At 45.4% G+C, this 19,913-nt stretch overlaps 1 protein-coding gene across 2 annotated transcripts in view; it reads left to right on the top strand.

Moving 5' to 3' along the window:
• Nucleotides 1-19,913, top strand: part of XPC (XPC complex subunit, DNA damage recognition and repair factor) — a 42,207-nt gene that overhangs the window by 19,735 nt on the left and 2,559 nt on the right. For both annotated transcript variants that reach the window (XM_045832334.1, XM_045832335.1), the window contains exons 8-14: nucleotides 4,637-4,726; nucleotides 7,767-8,660; nucleotides 10,352-10,512; nucleotides 13,511-13,592; nucleotides 18,793-18,927; nucleotides 19,008-19,177; nucleotides 19,727-19,820. In XM_045832334.1, the coding sequence (XP_045688290.1) occupies nucleotides 4,637-4,726; nucleotides 7,767-8,660; nucleotides 10,352-10,512; nucleotides 13,511-13,592; nucleotides 18,793-18,927; nucleotides 19,008-19,177; nucleotides 19,727-19,820 (1,626 nt within the window). The remainder of the gene's footprint in view (nucleotides 1-4,636; nucleotides 4,727-7,766; nucleotides 8,661-10,351; nucleotides 10,513-13,510; nucleotides 13,593-18,792; nucleotides 18,928-19,007; nucleotides 19,178-19,726; nucleotides 19,821-19,913) is intronic.

Raw genomic sequence — 19,913 nt, 5'->3', positions numbered from 1 at the left:
AAATAATTGTATGACCATATTAATTGAAATAAAACAAGCATTTGATAAAACCCAATACCCATTCATGAAAGAAAAAACATGTATGTTGTAATTGAGGGTTGGAGGATAACTAACTTAACTTAATGAAGAGTACCTAATAAGAACCTACAACTAAGATTATATTTAATAGTGAAATACTAAATAATTTCTTCCTAAGATCAGAAATAAGACAAAGATATCTGCTGTAATTGCTCTTATTCCAAATAGTCCTGGAATTTTTAAGCAGTATCATAAGCCAAGAAAAAGAAATAAAAGACATGTTAATCAGAAAGAAAGAAAGAAAAACTGCCTCTACTTTCAGATGACATTGTTGTATACATAGAAAATCTCAAGACATCTACAGAAAAAAACCCCGAAAATCTCTTAGAACTACGTAAGTTCTTCTTATGTACTTCTTTTGTACTTCTCTTAGAAATACGTAAGTTCATCAAGGTCATGGTGTACTACTAGGTCAACATGCAAACATCAATAAATTTTTAAAATATATTTTATTGATTATGCTATTATAGTTGTCCCATTCCCCTCCCCCCCTTTATTCCCCTCCACCCTTCACCCTCCCTCCCACCCACATTCCCCCCTTTAGTTCATGTCCATGGGTCATACATGTAAGTTCTTTGGCTTCTACATTTCCTACACTAATTTTAATCTTCCCCTGCCTGTTTTCTACCTACCATCTATGCTACTTATTCTCTGTTCCTTCTCCCCCCACTCTTCCTCTCTGCCCTCCCCTGCTGATAACCTTCCATCTGATTTCCATTTCTGTGATTCTGTTCCTGTTCTAGTTTGCTTAGTTTGTTTTTGTTCTTGTTTTAGGTGTGGTTGTTAATAACTGAGTTTGTTGTCATTTTACGGTTCATAGTTTTAATCTTCTTTTTCTTAGATAAGTCCCTTTAACATTTCATATAATCAGGACTTGGTGATGATGAACTCCTTTAACTTGACCTTATCTGAGAAGCACTTTAACTGTCCTTCCATTCTAAATGAAAGCTTTGCTGGTTAGAGCAGTCTTGGATATAGGTCCTTGCCTTTCATGACTTGGAATACTTCTTTCCAGCCCCTTCTGGCCTGTAAGGTCTCTTTTGAGAAATCAGCTGATAACCTTATGGGAAGTCTTTTGTAGGTAACTGTCTACTTTTTTCTTGCTGCTTTTAAGATTTTCTCCTTATCTTTAATCTTGGCTAATATAATTATGATGTGCCTTGGTGTGTGCCTCAGTGTGTTCCTCCTTGGGTCCAACTTCTTTGGGACTCTGAGCTTCCTGGACTTCCTGGAAGTCTATTTCCTTTGCCAGATTGGGGAAGTTCTCCTTCATTATTTGTTCAAATAAGTTTTCAATTTCTTGCTCTTGTTCTTCTCCTTCTGATACCCCTATGATTTGGATGTTGGAATGTTTAGAGATGTCCTGGAGGTTCCTAAGCCTCTCCTCATTTTTTTGAATTCTTGTTTCATCATTCTTTTCTGATTGGTTGTTTCTTTCTTCCTTCTGGTCCATTCCATTGATTTGAGTCCCAGTTTCCTTCCTGTCACGGTTGGTTCCCTGTACATTATCCTTTATTTCACTTAGCCTCGCCTTCATTTTTTCATCTAATTTGCCACCATATTCAACTAATTCTGTGAGCATACTGCTACCAGTGTTTTGAACTGTGCATTTGATAGTTTGACTATCTCTTCATTGCTTAGTTGTATTTTTTATGGTACTTTGATCTGTTCTTTCATTTGGGCCATTTTTTTTTTGTCTCAGCAATAATAGGAGGAGCCTTAGGTGTTCACCAGGGCAGGGCAACCCACATCACTGTATGTGGGGAAGGGGTCCTAGAGGGAACAATGGCACTTGCTGTGCTCTCTGCCAGTTTTCAGTCACTACCCACAAGCAGATTGGGCCCTTCTGGTGCTGATTCCCCAGTGGGTTGGCTTGTGTATGTTCTAGGACCCTGTGGGTCTCTCCAATGAACTCGCCTGTGAGGCTGGGAGTCTCTCCCACTGCCGCCTCAACCCCCCCAGGTGTTTTCCATCAGCGGTTTGAGGCTTTATTTCTCTGCACTGAACTTTTGGGTTGCTTCGGTCTGTTTTGCTCCCCAGTTCTTCCTCCCAGTTTATCTGCACATGAATGTGGGACCACCCACTCCACCAGCCGCTGCTTTGCCAGGTCCTCCAGCTGCAGCGTTGCCCTCCTTGGCCCTCCAGCCACCACCTTGCCTAGAGTCCCCTTGCCTGGCTGCCCGTCTCCGCCCCTCCTACTGGTCTAGATGAATGTTTCTTCTTTAACTCCTTGGTTGTTGGACTTCCATGCAGTTCAATTTTCTGTCAGTTCCGGTTGTTTTTGTTTTTAAATTGTTGTCCTTCTTTTGGTTGTGTGAGGAGGCACAGTGTGTCTACCTACACCTCCATCTTGGCTGGAAATCCAATTTTTAATGTGTTACTAGATTTGGTTTGCTAAGTATTTTGTTGAGGATTTTAGCATCTGTATTCATAAAAGATATTGGTCTGTAGTTTTCTTGTGATATCTGGCTTTCATGTCAGGGTAATGCTGGCCTCACAGAATGAGTTAGGAAGTGTTCCCTCTTCTATTTTTTGGAGGAGTTTGAGAAGGATTCTTGTTAATTCTTCTTTAAATATTTGGTAGAACTCTCCTGGTCCTAGACTTTTTTTGATGGGGAGCTTTTTTTATTTCTGTCCCAATTTCTTGTTAAAGGTATATTCAGATTTTCTGTTTTTTCTTGAGTTATTTTTGGTCATTTCAGTATCTTTAGGATTTGTCCATTTCATCCATTTATCTTATTTTCTGTATAGGAATTGAATGCCTTTGCATCTTAATTTTTTTTCTCTTGGCACCAATGTACACTGACAGATTACTTATTAAAGGTGATGACCATGCATATTTGTGTAGCGCTGGATTCCTTCTAGAGTGGTATCTTATACATGATCTTATTTGTAATCCTGTGAGGAAGACACGGCAGGGGTTATTACAAATGAAGAAATCTAGGTTTAGAGAAGTCACTCAGCTAGTTGAATGCTCCAGTGAATACTTAGTTAAATCTAGGTGAGTACTCAGTTATCCAGACTTTTACATATGTGCTTCTATGCCATGCTGTACACAAACTATTATTGGTACAATAATAATTATACCAACTAATTGATTGTATGTTGTCAACTGAACTGTAGCTATTATTTGGATTTTTCAAGGTTTTTCACTAATGCCCTCTTTCTGTCCCAAGGTCTAACCCAAGGTGTTGCATGGCATTTAATCATCACGTCTCCTTAGTCTCATCCACTCTGTCAGTTTCTCAGTCTTCCCTTGTCCCCCCTTACCTTGATGGCTTGAAGAGTGCTGCTTAGGAGTGTTGTAGCTTGTCTCTCAGTTTGGGTTTCTTTGATGTTTTCTCCATTCTTACCTCCAGAAAAAGCAAGGCAAAAGTAATTTTTTCTTTTTTTTTTTTTAAGATCCTATTTATTTATTTTTAGAGAGAAGGGAAGGGAGGGAAGCACTGATCCGTTGCCTCTCGCACACCCCAACAGTGACCTGGCCTGCAACCCAGGCGTGTGCCCAGACCAAGGATCGAACCAGTGACCTTTTGCTTTTCAGGACAGCACCCAACCCACCGAGCCATGCCAGTCAGGGCAATTATTTTTTTCAATATAATGTGGCTTTTCATAGAAAACCTGCCTTCTTATTTTTCCTTTTCACCTTTGGCTTTCTCAGTAGGCCTGAGAAATGTTGGGAGCCTGAGGTCTGTGTAGGAAGATCTTGTTCAGGTGTTTTATCACTGTTGCTGTGTTGGAGGTTAATTCCCTGGAGGAACCTCCCATCCTTAGAAGTTAGCAGAACGTTTAGAAATGCATCCTCTATCTCTGGCTGGTGTGGCTCAGTAGATTGAACACCAGCCTGCAAACCAAAGGGTCACCAGTTTGATTCCCAGTCAGGGCACATGCCTGGGTTCTGGGCAGGTCCCCAGTGGGAGGGCACGTGAGAGGCAACCACACATTGATGTTTCCCTCTCTTTCTCCCTCCCTTCCTTTCTTTCTAAAAGTAAATACATAAAATCTTTTTTTAAAAATAATAAAGTATATATGAAAAAGATCTTAAAAAAAAAAAAAGGAAACATAGCCTCTAGTTGAAAGATTCATTGTGGGGAAAATGTAATATAAGAAGTAAACTTTGGTCATCTGATGGTAATGGTGTTTTATATTTTTTTTCCCAAAGTGGTATTTTATTATTTTAATCACAGACATAACATATGTTGAGTACAGAAAGTTAGCAGAAAAAACACCACATATAAACAGCCATAACCCAATATATGGGTCCTTTTACAAATACACATATATGTTTATACAATTTTTTTCTTAAAAAATTAACATTGCACTTTAAAAACAAACTTTTCTTTTTCTTCAATAGATGGTGAACATTTTCCCATTTTTCTACAAAGCTAGATCTCTTCTGCATCATTTTTAATAGTGTCAAGGGTTCCAGACTCCTATTTTTAGACAGCTTGGTTGATTCTAACTTTTCCCTGTTATAAATAAGCACCACAATAAGCAACATTTAATTAAACCCTTAATCCTTCTCTGGGAATAAATATGTAATTCTTTTTCACTATAGATACTGTTACTGATTCTCCGGGCCCTACAGCTTCCAACCCGACTGGTATTATCTCTCCAGCCAATTCCTCTGAAGTTATCAGCAGCCAAGGTGAGGTTCTTGGGGCTTCCAGAGAAAAGGGTAGTTGGTCAGGGAGAAGTGAGAAGTTATCAGACTTTTAAAAAAATTGTTCATTAGACTGTTTTTAAAGGTCAGTATAAAATAGAGCATGGGTTCCTTTGCACCTGCCTTGCACATACCCTGTGTTGGCAGATTGGACACATGAGTGGATATTCTAGCAGCCTGATCTCTGCATGTGCAAAAGGGCCTGTAGGAGGTCTTGGCTCCTCAGTGCTGTAGTTTCTGTCCTGGAAAACAGTGGGATGGTGCCTGTCCTCACCAGCAGTGTGGCCGATGATAGATGAAGGGCTTTGAATTCTGTAGTCTTTTTTTTTAAGATTTTATTTATTTATTTTATTTTTAGGGAGGGAAGGGAGAGGGAGAGGGAGAAACATCAATGTGCGGTTGCTGGGGGTTATGGCCTGCAACCCAGGAGTGTACCCTGGCTGGGAATCGAACCTGGGACACTTTGGTTCCCAGCCCGCACTGAATTCTGTAGTCTTCAAAGAAGGAGGCTGAACACTGTACTTACTGGGGTGTTGGCATTGTCTGAAATTTGATGGTCCAAAAATTGATTTTAATAATTTCTATATTAATACCATAATTTATTAAAGTCCATCGATATTTGTTTGCAAAATGCATTAAGTGCAAGGTGAATAGTATTGTTGCTGAGGAAGTTGAGGCTCAGAGGTGACATAATTTACCTAATTCATGTAACATGAGAAACAACTTTATTTATTTTTTAATATATTTTATTGATTATGCTATTACAATTATCCCATTTTCCCCCTTCACTCCCCTCCACCCTGCACACCCCCTCCCACACACATTCACCCCCTTAGTTCATGTCCATGTGTCAAACTTGTAAGTTCTGTGGCTTCCACATTTCCCATACTCTTCTTACCCTCCCCCTGTCTATTTTCTACCTACCATCTATGCTACTTATTCTCTGTACCTTTTCCCCCTCTCTTCTCCTCCCCCACTCCCCTGTTGCTAACCTCCCATGTGATCTCCATTTCTGTGGTTCTGTTCCTGTTCTAGTTGATTGCTTAGTTTGTTTTTGTTTTTGTTTCAGGTGTGGTTGTTAATAACTGTAAGTTTGCTGTCATTTTACTATACATATTTTTTATCTTCTTTTTCTTAGATAAGTCCCTTTAACATTTCATAAAATAAGGGCTTGGTGATGATGATCTCCTTTAATTTGACCTTATCTGAGAAGAACTTTATCTGCCCTTCCATTCTAAATGATAGCTTTGCTGGATAGAATAATCTTGGATGTAAGTCCTTGCCTTTCATGACTTGGAATACTTCCTTTCAGCCCCTTCTTGCCTGCAAGGTCTCTTTTGAGAAATCAGCTGACAGTCTGATGGGAACTCCTTTGTAGGTTACTGTCTCCTTATCTCTTGCTGTTTCTAGGATTCTCTTTCATTTTTATCTTGGCTAAATATAATTATGATGTGCCTTGGTGTGTTCCTCCTTTGGTCCAACTTCTTTGGGACTCTCTGAGCTTCCTAGACTTCCTGGAAGTCTATTTCCTTTGCCAGATTGGGGAAGTTCTCCTTTATTATTTGTTCAAATAATTTTTCCATTTGTTCCTCTTCCTCTTCTCCTTCTGGTACCCCTATAATTTGGATGTTGGAATGTTTAATGATGTCCTGGAGGTTTCTAAGCCTCTCCTCATTTTTTTGAATTCTTGTTTCTTTATTCTTTTCTGATTGGTTGTTTCTTCCTTCTGGTCCACTCGATTGATTTGAGTCCCAGTTTCCTTTCCATCACTATTGGTTCCCTGTGCATTTTCCTTCATTTCTCTTATCGTAGCCTTCATTTTTTCATCTAATTTGCGACCAAATTCAATTCTGTGAGCATCCTGATCATCAGTGCTTTGAACTGTGCATCTGATAGGTTGGCTATCTCTTAGTCACTTAAAAGTATTGGCTTTGGCGCTTTGATTTGTACTTCCGTTTGAGCCTTTTTTGCAGGGGGCGGGGGGGTCTGGTCTTGCCTGTTATGTACTGAGGGGCGGAGTCTTAGGTATTCTCCAGGGCAGGGCAACCCAGTCGCTGTGGTGTGATGTTGTATGTGGTGTGGGGTCTGAGAGGAAACTATGGCGTTTGCTCCTCTCTCCATTGGATTTCAGTCCCTTCCGCTGCTTCCCCCAAGCTAACTGGGGCCTTTCTGGTGCTGATTCCCGTGTGGATGGGCTTGTGTACATTCTAGGACCCCATGGGTCTCTCCAGCAAACTCTCCTGTGATGCTGTGAGTCTCTCCTGGCACATCAACCCCCACAGGTGTTTTCAATCAATGTCCCGAGGTTCTATTTCCCAGTGCTGGGACCCTGGGTTGCGCAGTCTGTCTCACTGCCCAATTTCGCCTGGTTTATCTGCACGCGAATGTGGCCCAGACAGCCAGGCGCCTTGTGTGCAGTGCCTCACTTTACAGTCGCTGCCTCACTGGGTCTGCCAGCCCCCTGGCCCACTTCCGTCTTGCGCCCGGGATGCCTTACGCACCCAGTGCCACCACTTTTTGTGCCATGACCCCTCTCTGCCCGGCTGCCCAACTGCCCCTCCTGACTCCGCCCCTCCTACCGGCCTGGGTGAATGTGTATATTTTAACTCCTTGGTTGTCCAACTTCCATACAGTTAAATTTTCTGTCAGATCTGGTTGTTATCTTGTTTCTAAATTGTTGCTGACCTTATTTTGGTTGTGCAGGGAGGCATAGTGTGTCTACCTACACCTCCATCTTGGCCAGAGAAACAACTTTAAACCCAGGTTTGTCTGTTTCCACATCCTGTGCTTTTCCTCGTGCCACACTTGAGAGTAAAGAGACTTATATTGTGACCTTATTAAAGGTGCTGTAGATTTTAGCAGATATTTTCCTGTGACCCAGAAGGATAGCCAGTTGATCTCTGTCTGAGCTGGGGACAGCTTGTGTCCACTGGTTCTCTAGCCAGTGACTCAGGCCTGTTAGGTTACAGGGTCTCTAGCCTATCATTAGCAAAAAAGAAAAAGCAAAATTTCTGTTCTGTTTAAGGGAAAGAAACCTAAAGAGAGATCCACAGAGGGTCCTGGAGGCTCCTCAGAAACGTCCAGCCTAGTTTCAGAAAACCAGACCAAACCGAAGAACAGCAGAGGAACCAGAAAAAAGAACACTTCTTCTAAGGACACTAGCAGTCCAAGTGCCAAAGGGAAGAGGAGCATGGCAGCTGCCATCAGGAAGAATCGGAGAGAGTCCTCCTCCGGTGGGGAAGAGGAGGACCAGGCGGAAGAGCAGGAGGAGGAGACCCAGAGACACGTTCGTGGCCGGAAGCTGCGGGTGGCCTCCAGGGTGTCTTATAAAGAGGAGGAGAGTGGGAGTAACAAGGCCAGCAGTGCCTCTGACTTTGAGCTCTCCAGTGGGGAAACTCATCATCCATCTGATGAGGATTCTGAGCCTGGTCCTTCAAAGCAGAGGAGGGCTCCAGCCTCCCAAGGGACAAAGGCAGGATCAAAAAGTAAATCCAGGACCCAACATGGAAGCCAACATAAGCACCCTGGCTTTCCAGCAGCATCTACAAACTCTTCGAGCACTAAGAGTAAGAGAAGCAAGAAAATGTCCAGCGATGGTGAGGGGACAGAAAGAGGAAAAGCAGCTGGTGTGGACCAGTGGCTAGAGGTGTTCTGTGAGCAGGAGGAAAAGTGGGTGTGTGTGGACTGTGTGCATGGTGTGGTAGGCCAGGCTCTGACATGTCACAAGTATGCCACCAAGCCCATGACCTACGTTGTGGGCATTGACAATGATGGCTGGGTCCGGGATGTCACCCAGAGGTATGACCCAGTCTGGATGACAGTGACCCGCAAGTGCCGAGTTGATGCCAAGTGGTGGGCTGAAACCTTGAGACCCTACCAGAGCCCACTGGTGGAAAGGGAAAAGAAAGAAGACTTGGAGGTAAGGCCTCGGCTGCCATGGGCTCAAAGACCCATTGAATTGTTAAAATTATTTCCATATTTGAGCACTGTATGTATGCCCAGCCTGTGTTTGGTATTTTTAGTGTTTATCTCATTAGTTATTATTAACACTGTAAAGCTGGGATTATTATTGCCTTAATTTTACCAGTTAAGAATTTAGGATCCAAGACATTAACTGACTTGGTATTTAAACCCAGATCTGTCTGGTTTTTTTAAGATTGTATACTTCTGGTTATCGCCCAGTTATAAATTTAGAGCTTTAAAATATTTATGAAGTCATGTAAGTCATGCTGAGTGAAAGAAGAAAGAACTCATTAATATGATCATTCCCCTCCCCCGTCCTCTTTTCTGGCTGTGTGCACTCACACAAGCACATACACAGACAGCCCTCCCCGGATGTAGAACACTCATCTCCTGGGAAGGGAGGGACTGAGAATGAGGCGTACCTTCCGTCTATGGAGGGGGCCCACTGGGAAGCTGGCTCCTAAGCTGAAACAGAACAGTGTTGTCACTTGGTTTCAGGAGGAGGGCCTGGGCTGCTTGTGCACGGCAGTTGTGGTGTTGGTGGTGCTTAGCATCTCCACATGGGAATATGCCCAGATTTGCCAAAGAATTATGCCCAGTCCCTCAGAATGGGTGGAGCGTGGGTTTATTTAGCATTTTCTGTAACAGTGCGGTTCAGCCTGCACTGAGAGTTTCCTCTGGGGCTGTTCCCAGTTCGTGTTACTGAAAAATGGCCGAAGAAATGGGACTTGTGCAGATGGCATTGTGACCAGCCTAATTAAATAAAGTCTTTGTCCTGGGAGCCAACCCCAGGGAGGGTCTGGCCTACTCCTGGCTGTGCCACATTGCAGGTCCTCACTGATGCATTGGAGGGTTTTCAAGAGCTGCTAAGGGGCAGGGTAGGAGACCTTGGTGAGTAGGATGTGAATTACAGCCGTGGAATTGTCCACTGGAAGATCAGATTCCTCAAAGAAGTGCTAAGAGAATATGTATCAGAGGAAACTCAAAACAGTCACAGAGTGTGAACATCATTTTGCTGTCCTGTGAGAGTTGTCAGGGAAACCCACATTGCAGAATAGTGATGTCACTTTGAGATAAGGCCTCTTTCCTGAAGAAAACTGTTTTTTTTTCTGTGAAGCTCCTTAAAAGGGTGGAAATTCATCTGCTAAGGCTGGCTAAGGAATAGGTTAGATGAGTTTGCAAAGTTGCTGTGAGCCACAGAAATACTTGATTTTTCTTAGCTTTGATTTATCTAAAACCTACTTAACACCAGAGCTACAAAGACAGTGTTACAGGGGTGTTTTTTTTGTTTGGTTGGGGTTGGTTTTGGGTTTGTTTTTTTTGGGGGGTGGGCATTAATTTTTTAGAGAAAGAGGAAGGAAGGGAGAAAAAGACAGAAAGTGTGTGGTTGCCTCTCGCACCCTACTACTGGGGGCCTGGCCCACAACCCAGGCATGTGCCCTGACTGAGAATCAAACCCTTTGGTTTGCAGGCCAACACTCAGTCCACTGAACCACACCAGCCGGGACAGTGTTACAGTTTTGGGTGCTTAAGAAACCTCTGCTCTGCTGTCTCTTCTCTGAACAAGTTGGTCTGAGGATTGCCCACTTCAAACCTCACTTCCTCTTATAAAACACATGCTCAACATTGTCTCTCTGGCCTTTCCAGTTTCAGGCAAAGCACCTGGACCAGCCTTTGCCCTGTGTCATTGGCACATATAAGAACCACCCTCTATATGCCCTGAGGAGGCATCTCCTGAAATACGAGGCCATCTATCCTGAGACAGCCTCGATCATTGGATATTGTCGTGGGGAAGCTGTCTACTCCAGGTGCGTGCAGTGGCCTGGCGGGCTTCGTGATGGCCTGGGACTATCAGCCGCCTTCTGGGGCAAAGGGCTGATAATGGCATTCATCCCATTTGTCATATGGAATGAGCTTTGTTGTGTGTATGTGTGCTGTTGTGCGGGGTGATGTGTAGAGGAGAGTAAAGCTTGGAAATTAAAACAACAAGGATTAAAAGATAAGTGGGGCGGGGGTGTTGTAGGGGAAGTATAAAAAGTGGACAAACAAGGTTTACATAGGACAATGTAAGCACACCCCTCAAATACAAGCTAAAAACATACAAAAGGAAAGAAGAAAGGATTTGATGAACGTTAAAGTTATTTGATATTTTAATGTATGTATAGCTTCTGTTTGGGAAAATGAGAAAGTTCTGGAGATGGATGGTGGGGATGGTCACACAACAAAGTGAGTGTCCCCAGTGCCACCGAGCTTAAAAATAATTATGATGATACATTTTATGTTGTGTATATTTTACCCAAAGTAAAAAGTAATTACCAAAGAAGGAGTGAAGGAAGTAAAAGTAGAAAATGAATATAAAATATGTATAAAATTAAAACTGAAAAATTCGTAATATAAATTGAAGGTGAGGAAAAAATAAAAGTAGAAGCAGAACTTTTAAGAAATAGCAGTAGAACTCTGGCTGGTGTGGCTCAGTAGATTGAGTGTTAACCTGCGAACCAAAGGGTCGCTGGTTCGATTCCCAGTGAGGCCATGTTCCTGGGTTGCAGGCCAGGTCCCCACTGGGGGACACATGAGAGGCAACTACACATTGATATTTCTCTCTTTCCCCATCCCTTCCTTTCTCTCTAAAAATAAAATGAAAATTTTTTAAATAGCAGTAGAAACAAAACTGATCTTTTTTAAAAACATTGGAATACAAGATGAAAAAATAGATGTTCTTAAAAAATGGGAAAAGAAGGAGGAAAAAAAGCAAATAGAGGAAAGTCCCCATGAATAGATGGTTTGAGTCCTGTGACCCGGGACTACTTTCTATATGTCAGTCCTGCAGGACTCAGGCTAGGTGCCCTGTCCAGGGTCTCTGTGGGCGCTTTCTGGTCCACATCAGAAAGCATCACGCCGGTCAGGGGCCTCAGTGGCCCACAGTCAAAACCTCCAGAGCCCAGGCCGCCTTGATAGAGGAAAAGGCACAGGCTTCCTCAGGTGGGTGGGAGCCAGGAAGTCTGGTGGGAAGAGAATGCCAGGGTGGTTCACAGGAATCAGGTCAGTCACAGGGGGAAGCATTAGAAGTGAACATTTTTGAATGTAGTAAAACGTGTAACAAAATTTACCATTTAACTATTTTATGTGTACAGTTCGGTGGCATTAAGTACACTGGCACTGTTGGGCAACCATCGCCACCACCCATCTCCAGAACTTCATCTTCCCAAGTGAAACTCTGTGCCCATTAATCACTAACTCTCCAAAATTCCCTCCCCCCACCCCCTGGCAACCACCATCCCTCTCTCTGTCTCTGTGAATTTGGCTGCTCTAGAGACCTCATGTAAGTGCACCCACACAGTGTTTGTCATTATGTGATTAGCGTCCATGGGTGGACACTGGTACTGCCTTTTCTTTTTGGCCATCGCGAGTAACGCTGCTATGAACACAGGAGTATATTATCTCTTGGAGACCCTGCTTCCAGTTCTTTGGGGTATATGCCCCAGAAGTGGAATTGCTGGATCATAGGTAATTCTGCATTTTACGTTTTGTAGAACTGATGTACTGCTGCCCACTTTATAATTCTACCAGCAGAGCACAAGGGTTTCCGTTTCTCCATATCTGTAACCAACACTTGCTTTCTCTTTTTCTGGTAATAGCCATCCTAATGGGTATGAAGTGATTAGAGGTGGAGATTTACTATGAGAGGTGTATGTCCACTTGCCTGCTGCTTTCCTGGGAGATGTCCACTCCTCCCTGATGCCCATGATGTAATTACTGGTTTGGGTGATCAGGTGTGCAGTCTGCAGTGAGAGCGTGGCTAGGGTGCTCAGCTTGGACAGTGAGGCTGTGGGCAGAGAAGTGCTGCTCTAGCACCTGGAAAGAGTCTGGTCCTCCCAGCAACCTTGTGAGGCAGCAGGACAGAGCTCATTATCCCTGAGTGTAGAGGAGGGTTCTGAGGCTTCAGAAGGGAAAGTGACTTGTCCATGGTCACCCCACTAGGAGGTGGCACAGAGGTGGTTCACTCAGGGCTGTGGTATTATGCTGAACATCAGCCTCAGACTAGCAGGTAGGTGAAGGGCCTGATTTCTGCACTAGCAGGAAATTTAGTGCCCGTGCTCCATGGAGCCCTGCTCTCTGGGCAGAGAGAGTTCAGGGCTACAACCTAAAGAAGAGATGGGCGTGCAAGTAGAATTGCAAGGCTGGGGCATATCTCTTAGCTGTGGAAGGACAGTGAAGCTAGAGAATCTTTCCCAATAATCACAGGGTGCCAGGAATTACTTGACCGTTCCATGGACATGAACCTTAGTTCCATGATAATTTACTAATGTAATTATAATTTGTGTATAGTCTTTTGGGTTCACACTCCTTCTCTGGACACTCCACGGTATTTAGCAGCAGACCACACCTGGGCAGACACTTGCTCAGTGGTAAGGATCTGTGTCTGCACTGCTGTGACTTTTACCTCTCCCCCTGCAGGCTGCAGAGGGACTCTTACTGTGAGGGGGTTGGGGGTGAGAGTATGGCATGAAGCCCAAGACAGACACAGTAACTCCATTTAGGTCAGGGTTTCTAAGTGTACTCACACCTGCAAAGACAGGAAGTCCCAAGTTAACTGTCTGTCTGAGGCAGGTCCCCTGGTTCCCTGAGGAGCAGAGCCTGCTCCAGGGTGTGAGGCAGAGCCTCAGAAGAATATCCCAGGCTGTGCTCTTCCTTCTGGGAGGTCATATGAGCACCCGGGTGCTTGGGATTCCTCCCCATACTGTGCTCCATTAGGCAGGGTGTGAACTGAGTTTGTCCTTTGTCTCCCTCTGTTGGCTTTGGTAGGGATTGTGTGCATGTCCTGCACTCCAGGGACACATGGCTGAAACAAGGAAGAGTGGTGAGGCTTGGAGAAGTGCCCTACAAGGTAACTAGAGCTGGGGGTAGGGGGCGGAAGGGGCACCCTGAGGGCAGTGGGGAGGCTCGGGACCAAGGCCTAGTCGAACAGCTCAGGGAAGAGGAGAGGGGACTAAGGATTGCTGAATATGTGCCCAGGATAGGAATCCAGGTCTGCCTTGTCTAGCTTGAGAAGGATTAAAGGAGAAGGAATGCATATAAATGTCTTACTTTAATAAGGAATTTGTAAGAAATGGGTATTCCAGAGCATGCCAGAAATCAGTCAAAAAGCAACCCTCAGATTCCTGGTGTGTACTTAAGCGCTGTGTAGGTAGGAGCTGTGTCACTGAGTTGTTTTAAGAGGCCGCAGCCCTGCTCTTTGTGGACACAGTCACCAGTCATTGACATCATTCCACTTGGTAACTTACCATGCATTTTGCACGTATACATTCTCTACCGAGTCTCAACAGCCATAGAGTTAGCATTATGATGCCTATTTTACATATGAGAACACGGGAACTCAGAAAGTGGAAATCACTTGTCCAAGGTCTCACAGTTAGGGGACTGGCAACACCCAGTGCTCAGTGGTAAGGATCTGTGTCTGCACTGCTGTGACTTTTACCTCTCCCCCTGCAGGCTGCAGAGGGACTCTTACTGTGAGGGGGTTGGGGCCAGGATAGGAATACACAGTCCCAGGCCCTGCCTCTGCTCCAGTGTTAGTTCTCTCCCACTGTACCGCTGCGCTAAGTCAGGTCAGCTGCCCACAGGACATGATTCAGTACAGTACCACAACAGCTTATCCCGGGACACCCAGCCCTGTTTAACCAGGGGAGGACAGTGGCCGGTCACAGAGACACATTTGTTCTTTTTTATCAGACCCCAAAAGGAGTCCTTTGGGTGGTAAGGCTCCGGGACGGGGAGTAGAGAGGCCTCAGTTGGGTGGGCAGGGGCTGCAGGCATTGGGCGCGGATCACGCCAGAAGCAGGCGTGGGCGCTTTGTGCTGCCTGCTTGGACCTGGAGGACCGCTGGGGTTTCCCACAGACCTTCTCCTTTCTTCTATCCTCCTCATCAATAACCAGTCTCTTCATCCCGGAGTGGCACTGTCCGATTGAAATACAAATTTAAATTTTTTACTAGCCACATTAAAATCTTAAAAATAGAAACAGAATTTTAATATGCTTACATATTTTCAAATAGATCAAAATTACAACTAAAATATTGAACAACCTCACTCAGAACTGTCAGAAATCTAGTAGAAGTCTGACAACTGCAGAATTAAAGAAACCACACCCATCCAGACTGGCAGGAGGGGCGCAGATGCAGAATGGGCTGATCCCATGCCCACGTGTGGTGGATAAAAATTCAGGAGGGATGTCTCGGGAGTGAGGAGTCCCAGCCTCACACCAGGCCCAGGTTCCAGTGCCAAGAATATAAGTCCCCAAGACTTATGGCTACAAAAATCAGTGGGGACTGAGTGAGTGGAAGAAATTTCTGAAGCCTCAAGCAGTACCTCTTCAAGAACCCAGACATGTGTACTCACCTGCTCAGACTCATGCCGTCTGAGCTCTATTATCAGGGTAGCAGCTTGAAAGGCACCAGGGGCATACAGGGAGAAACTGAAGTGTGTGGCATCGAGGCAAACAGAGGCCAGTGTCCCTTTCCTAAACACCCCACAGAGTTAGTAAACTGGTGCCATATCTGAGACTCCATCAACCTGGCTAACACTGTTTGACCCACCTTGTAGATCCCTAGAGACTCTGCCCCACCCAGACTGCTTGTCCATATGAATGGTTGGTCTTGGCTCATGCTTCACAACTTCCTAAATCCTATCAAACAAGCAACAGCTGTCCTCAGTGAGCCCCAGGCCCCGCACTAGCAGCAGCCAGCCTAGATTCACAGCTTGGCTTCCCCTGGGAATTTCCAAGCCAAGCACAAGTAGCAGCCATCTCAGATTGCTTTATAACTAAGGCAGGGTGCCCCAGGCAAAACACAGGTGGAGGCTGACCTTGGTCTGCACCACATGAGAAACCCCAGGGCCAGTGTACCCAGGGGACAGCTGCAGACCACATCAGACCACGACCACCCTGCCCCTACACAGCTGACCCTCCATGGAGGGCAGAGTTTGGTGGTCAATGGTCACAGATAGCCCTTACAGCTGACTGGCCTGGGCAAATCCCTCCCATTAACCTGCCAGCAGCAACCAAAGCTCAACTACAAGATGGGGGAGTACTCGGCCCACACAAAGGGCACACCTCGAGTACCCAGCCTGGGTGATAGGGAAGGCTGTGTCCTTGGACTCTACAGGACACCTATTACATTAGGCCACACTACCAAGACACAGTCACAGCAGATCTACCTAATACATAGAAACAAACACAGGGAGGCTGCCAAAATGTGGAGACAAAGAAACATGACCAAAATGAAAGGACAGCTCAAAACTCCAGAAAAAGAGCTAAATGAAATGGAGGTAAGCAACTATGAGATGTAGAGTTCAAAACATTGGTTATAAGGATGCTCAAGGAACTTAGTGAGGACCTCAGCAGCATAAAAAAGATCCAGTGAGAAACAAAGGATTCACTAATTAAAATAACAATTTACAGGGAAACGACTATAGAGTGGATGAAGCTGAGAATCAAGTCAATGATTTGAAACATAAGGAACCAAAAAACAATGAATCAGAACCAGAATAAAAAAGAATCCAAAAAACAGGAGGATAGTATAAGCAGCCTTTGGGATAACTTTAAGAGGTACAACATTTACATTAGAGGGGTGCCAGGAAGAGAAGAGAAAGAGCAAGAAATTGGAAATCTATTTGAAAAAAACTTCAAAATCTAGTGAAAGAATTTTCCTAATTTGGTGAAGGAAGTAGGCATGTAAGTTCAGGAAGCACAGAGAGTCCTAATTATGATGGATGCAAAGAGGCCCACTCCAAGACACATAATTAAAATGCCGAAGGTTAAAGAGAGGATCTTAAAAGCAGCAAGAGAAAAAGCAGTTACCTACAGGGGAGTTCCCATAAGACTGTCAGCTGATTTCTCAAAAGAAGCTTTTCAGGCTAGAAGGGATTGGCAAGAAATAATGCAAACCAGGACCTACAGCCAAGATTGCTCTACCTAGCAAAGCTATCATTTAGAATAGAAGGGTAGATAAAGAGCTTCCTAGACAAAAAACTAAAGGAGTTTATCATCACCAAACCATTATTATGTGAAATGTTAAAGGGACTTAAGAAAAAGAGGAAGATCAAAACTGTGAACAATAAAATGGCAATAAATACATGTCTCTCAGCAGTTGAATCTAAAACACAAACTAAGCAAACACGAACAGAGACAGAATCATGGATACAGAGAGTGTTTTGATGGTTGCCAGATGGGAGAGGGCTGTGGGGGAATGGGTAAAGAGGTGAGGAGATTAAGAAGTACAATCAGGTAGTCACAGAAGAGCCATGGGGATGTAAAGTGCAGCACAGGAAAGGGAGTAGCCAAAGAACATACACATGTGACCCATGGACATGAACAATAGTGAGCGTATTTCCTCAGGGAGTAGAGGGTGCTGGGTGGAGGGGGGCAGAGGAGGAAAAATCAGGACAACTATAATAGCATAATCAATAAAATATAATTTAAACATTTTTCAAATATATTTGAAATATTGTCATTTCAGCATGTAATATTTTGGAATGTTAAGATGTTTTACATATTTTTCCTTCTATTAAGGCTTTGAAATCTAGTATTTTACTTTGAGTGCATCTCATTTGCTGTTAGGCACATCTCAGATGTCTGATGGCTATCATGTTAGCACAGTTATGGTATAAACCCCAATCTCAAGTCTTCCTCTCGTTCTGAAACCTGCTGTCACAGCTCCCAACTCCTGCTTTTCTTCTCTTGTTTGGATTACAGCCACCTGCAGCCCTTCAGTTCATATCCAGTATGGCCATCATGGGATCTTTCTGAAACACAGAGTGCATGTGACACCTCCCGGGTAGCCCACCTCACCCCACCCAGAGTCCCACATCTTGCGTGTGTCACGGGACCTGCGGTGCTCCATTGCCCGCGTTTCCTCCTGAGCGCCAGAGCTTCCGCTGTCCTGATATGCACAGCACCAAACACCTCACTCGCTCCACAGCCCATTTCACTTGAACAGTCAGTCTTAACCCCCCTTCTCAGGGTGGTGAACATCCTCCTCTGAAGAGTAAAGGGATGGGCCCTTTACTCTTCACTCTGACTTGTAATCTTGTCTCTCTTGGCGCTCCTTAAAAACAAAGACTGCCCCTGTGACTGGTGTCATTGTGTGGTCTGTAGTAGGTGCACATTGGGTCTTTCCTGAACAGCACTGGATGGATGGCTCCCTTAGAAAGGGACTGAGCCGCACAGTGGTGACAGGTGGTGTGCCCAGAGACCGTGGCAGGAATGGTCCCTAGAACAGCGGCCAGAAGTGTACAGCTCACAGGTCACATCCAGCCTGGGTCTTGTTTTCATGGGGCCCTTAGTCTCAGAATGCTTTTTCCATTTTTTAATGGATTTTAGAAAGAGAGAAATAAAGAATATGCTGTATGTGACCCTGTGACCCTTTACAGAAAGGGTTTGCCAACACCTGTGCCAGAGGCAGCTTAGGCCCAGGAGCCAGTCCGTAGCCCACGCCTGTGCCATGCCTCCACGTAGAGGTTCCACCACCTCCTCCTCGCCAGTCCTCCATCCCTTTTGCCCTTCACTCCCCAGGGAGAATTTTGGCATTGGCCGTCAGACAGATGTAGGGGTGTGCTCGGCATTTCAAACTGCCAGGGTACATGGCACAATTAGTTTTCTGGAATGGAACCCTGGCCCTATCGCTCACCTGGCCATGAGATCTTAAGTCACATCATTTTCGAGTGTCAGTTTCCCTTTCAGTGATGAAAGTTTAGAACAAAGAACCGTAATCTCTCCTTGTCTGTTGTTTTGCTTTCTGCTCTTTCATTTACCTGCAGTCAGCCGCAATCTCAAAATACTAAATGTGGAGAAGACTGAAAACCGAGCCTGGGACAGGGAGCACTCTGTTGATATCAGCTACAGCGGGGCACTAGCTGGGGGTAGTAGCTCTAGTATTCATAAAGGGAATAGAATGCGCCCCCATCTTGGGTTTGTCTGCTGTTTGTTTTGTAACAGGTGCAGAGCACTGAGCACAGTGCCTGCCATACTGTATAGTCAGCACTCAGGACGTGGTAGCCTCTGTTGTAAACTGGCTGTTCCCTCTGGTGTAGATGGTGAAAGGCTATTCCAACCGGGCCCGGAGAGCCCGCCTTGCTGAGCCCCAGCTGCAGGACCAAAATGACCTGGGCCTGTTCGGCAGGTGGCAGACAGAGGAGTACCAGCCACCCGTGGCCGTGGGTGGAAAGGTAAGGGCAGCGCTCGGTGGGGGCAGGACCAGGCAGCTTTATTCTGCAGCTGGCCAGACCTGGCATGCTACCCTCTGCAGGTCCCCCGGAATGAATTTGGGAACGTGTACCTCTTCCTGCCCAGCATGATGCCCGTTGGCTGTGTCCAACTGAATCTGCCCAACCTGCACCGTGTGGCTCGTAAGCTGGGCATCGACTGTGCTCAGGCCATCACTGGCTTCGATTTCCATAGGGGCTACTCCCATCCCATGTGCGTGAAGCATCTTCCATGGAGGCTGGAAGGAGGGGCGGGGAGGTGACCGTGAAGGGGGCGGGAAATTGATGTGGGGTTGGTGGGAGTTGAGGCCCAGTGTGTCTCATTTTCCAGGTTTTACTCTGAACTTGGAAAATGAACCTTAACACTTTACCTTTTACACTTTTGACACCTTTACTCTGGCTTCCATTCAGAGGCAGAAAAACCAGTGAAGCCAGCATCTAATCATGTTAGACTAAAACACTGTTTTCTGGGGGTGGTCACAGGTGACCTAGTAGGGTCAGCATTATTCTTGGTTAGTGACCTTTGCCTGCATGGGGTGGGGGTGGGGAGGGGCTCATCCCAGTTCGTAGGCAGTGCCAGCGTCCACGGGCCTGCCTTCTGCATGAGCAGTGTCTGTGAGCAGCTGTGTCCAGGACTGTGGACCAGCTGACACAGGGAATCCTTCAGAGCTTAGGTGCGGCCCACTGTCCTCCACAATGGGAGGAAGAGAGGCCAGAGCAGGAATCAGGCTCGAAGAAGACCACCCATGTTGCCTCCCCACAGAACTGACGGGTATGTAGTCTGCGAGGAATACAAAGATGTGCTCCTGGCCGCCTGGGAAAATGAGCAGGCACTCATCGAAAAGAAGGAGAAGGAGGTGAGCAGCCTGGCCAGGGCTGGCCTGGGTGGGGCTTGAGGTGGGGAAGCAGAGTGGCTGGGGGAAGTGGGCACTCAGGGGAGACAGGTGCCT

This window comes from Phyllostomus hastatus, unplaced genomic scaffold (assembly GCF_019186645.2).
Source record: "Phyllostomus hastatus isolate PE091 unplaced genomic scaffold, TTU_PhHast_1.1 phas_contig_16, whole genome shotgun sequence".
NCBI classification, from domain to species: Eukaryota; Metazoa; Chordata; class Mammalia; order Chiroptera; family Phyllostomidae; genus Phyllostomus; species Phyllostomus hastatus.
This window is presented reverse-complemented; position numbering and strand designations above follow the sequence as displayed.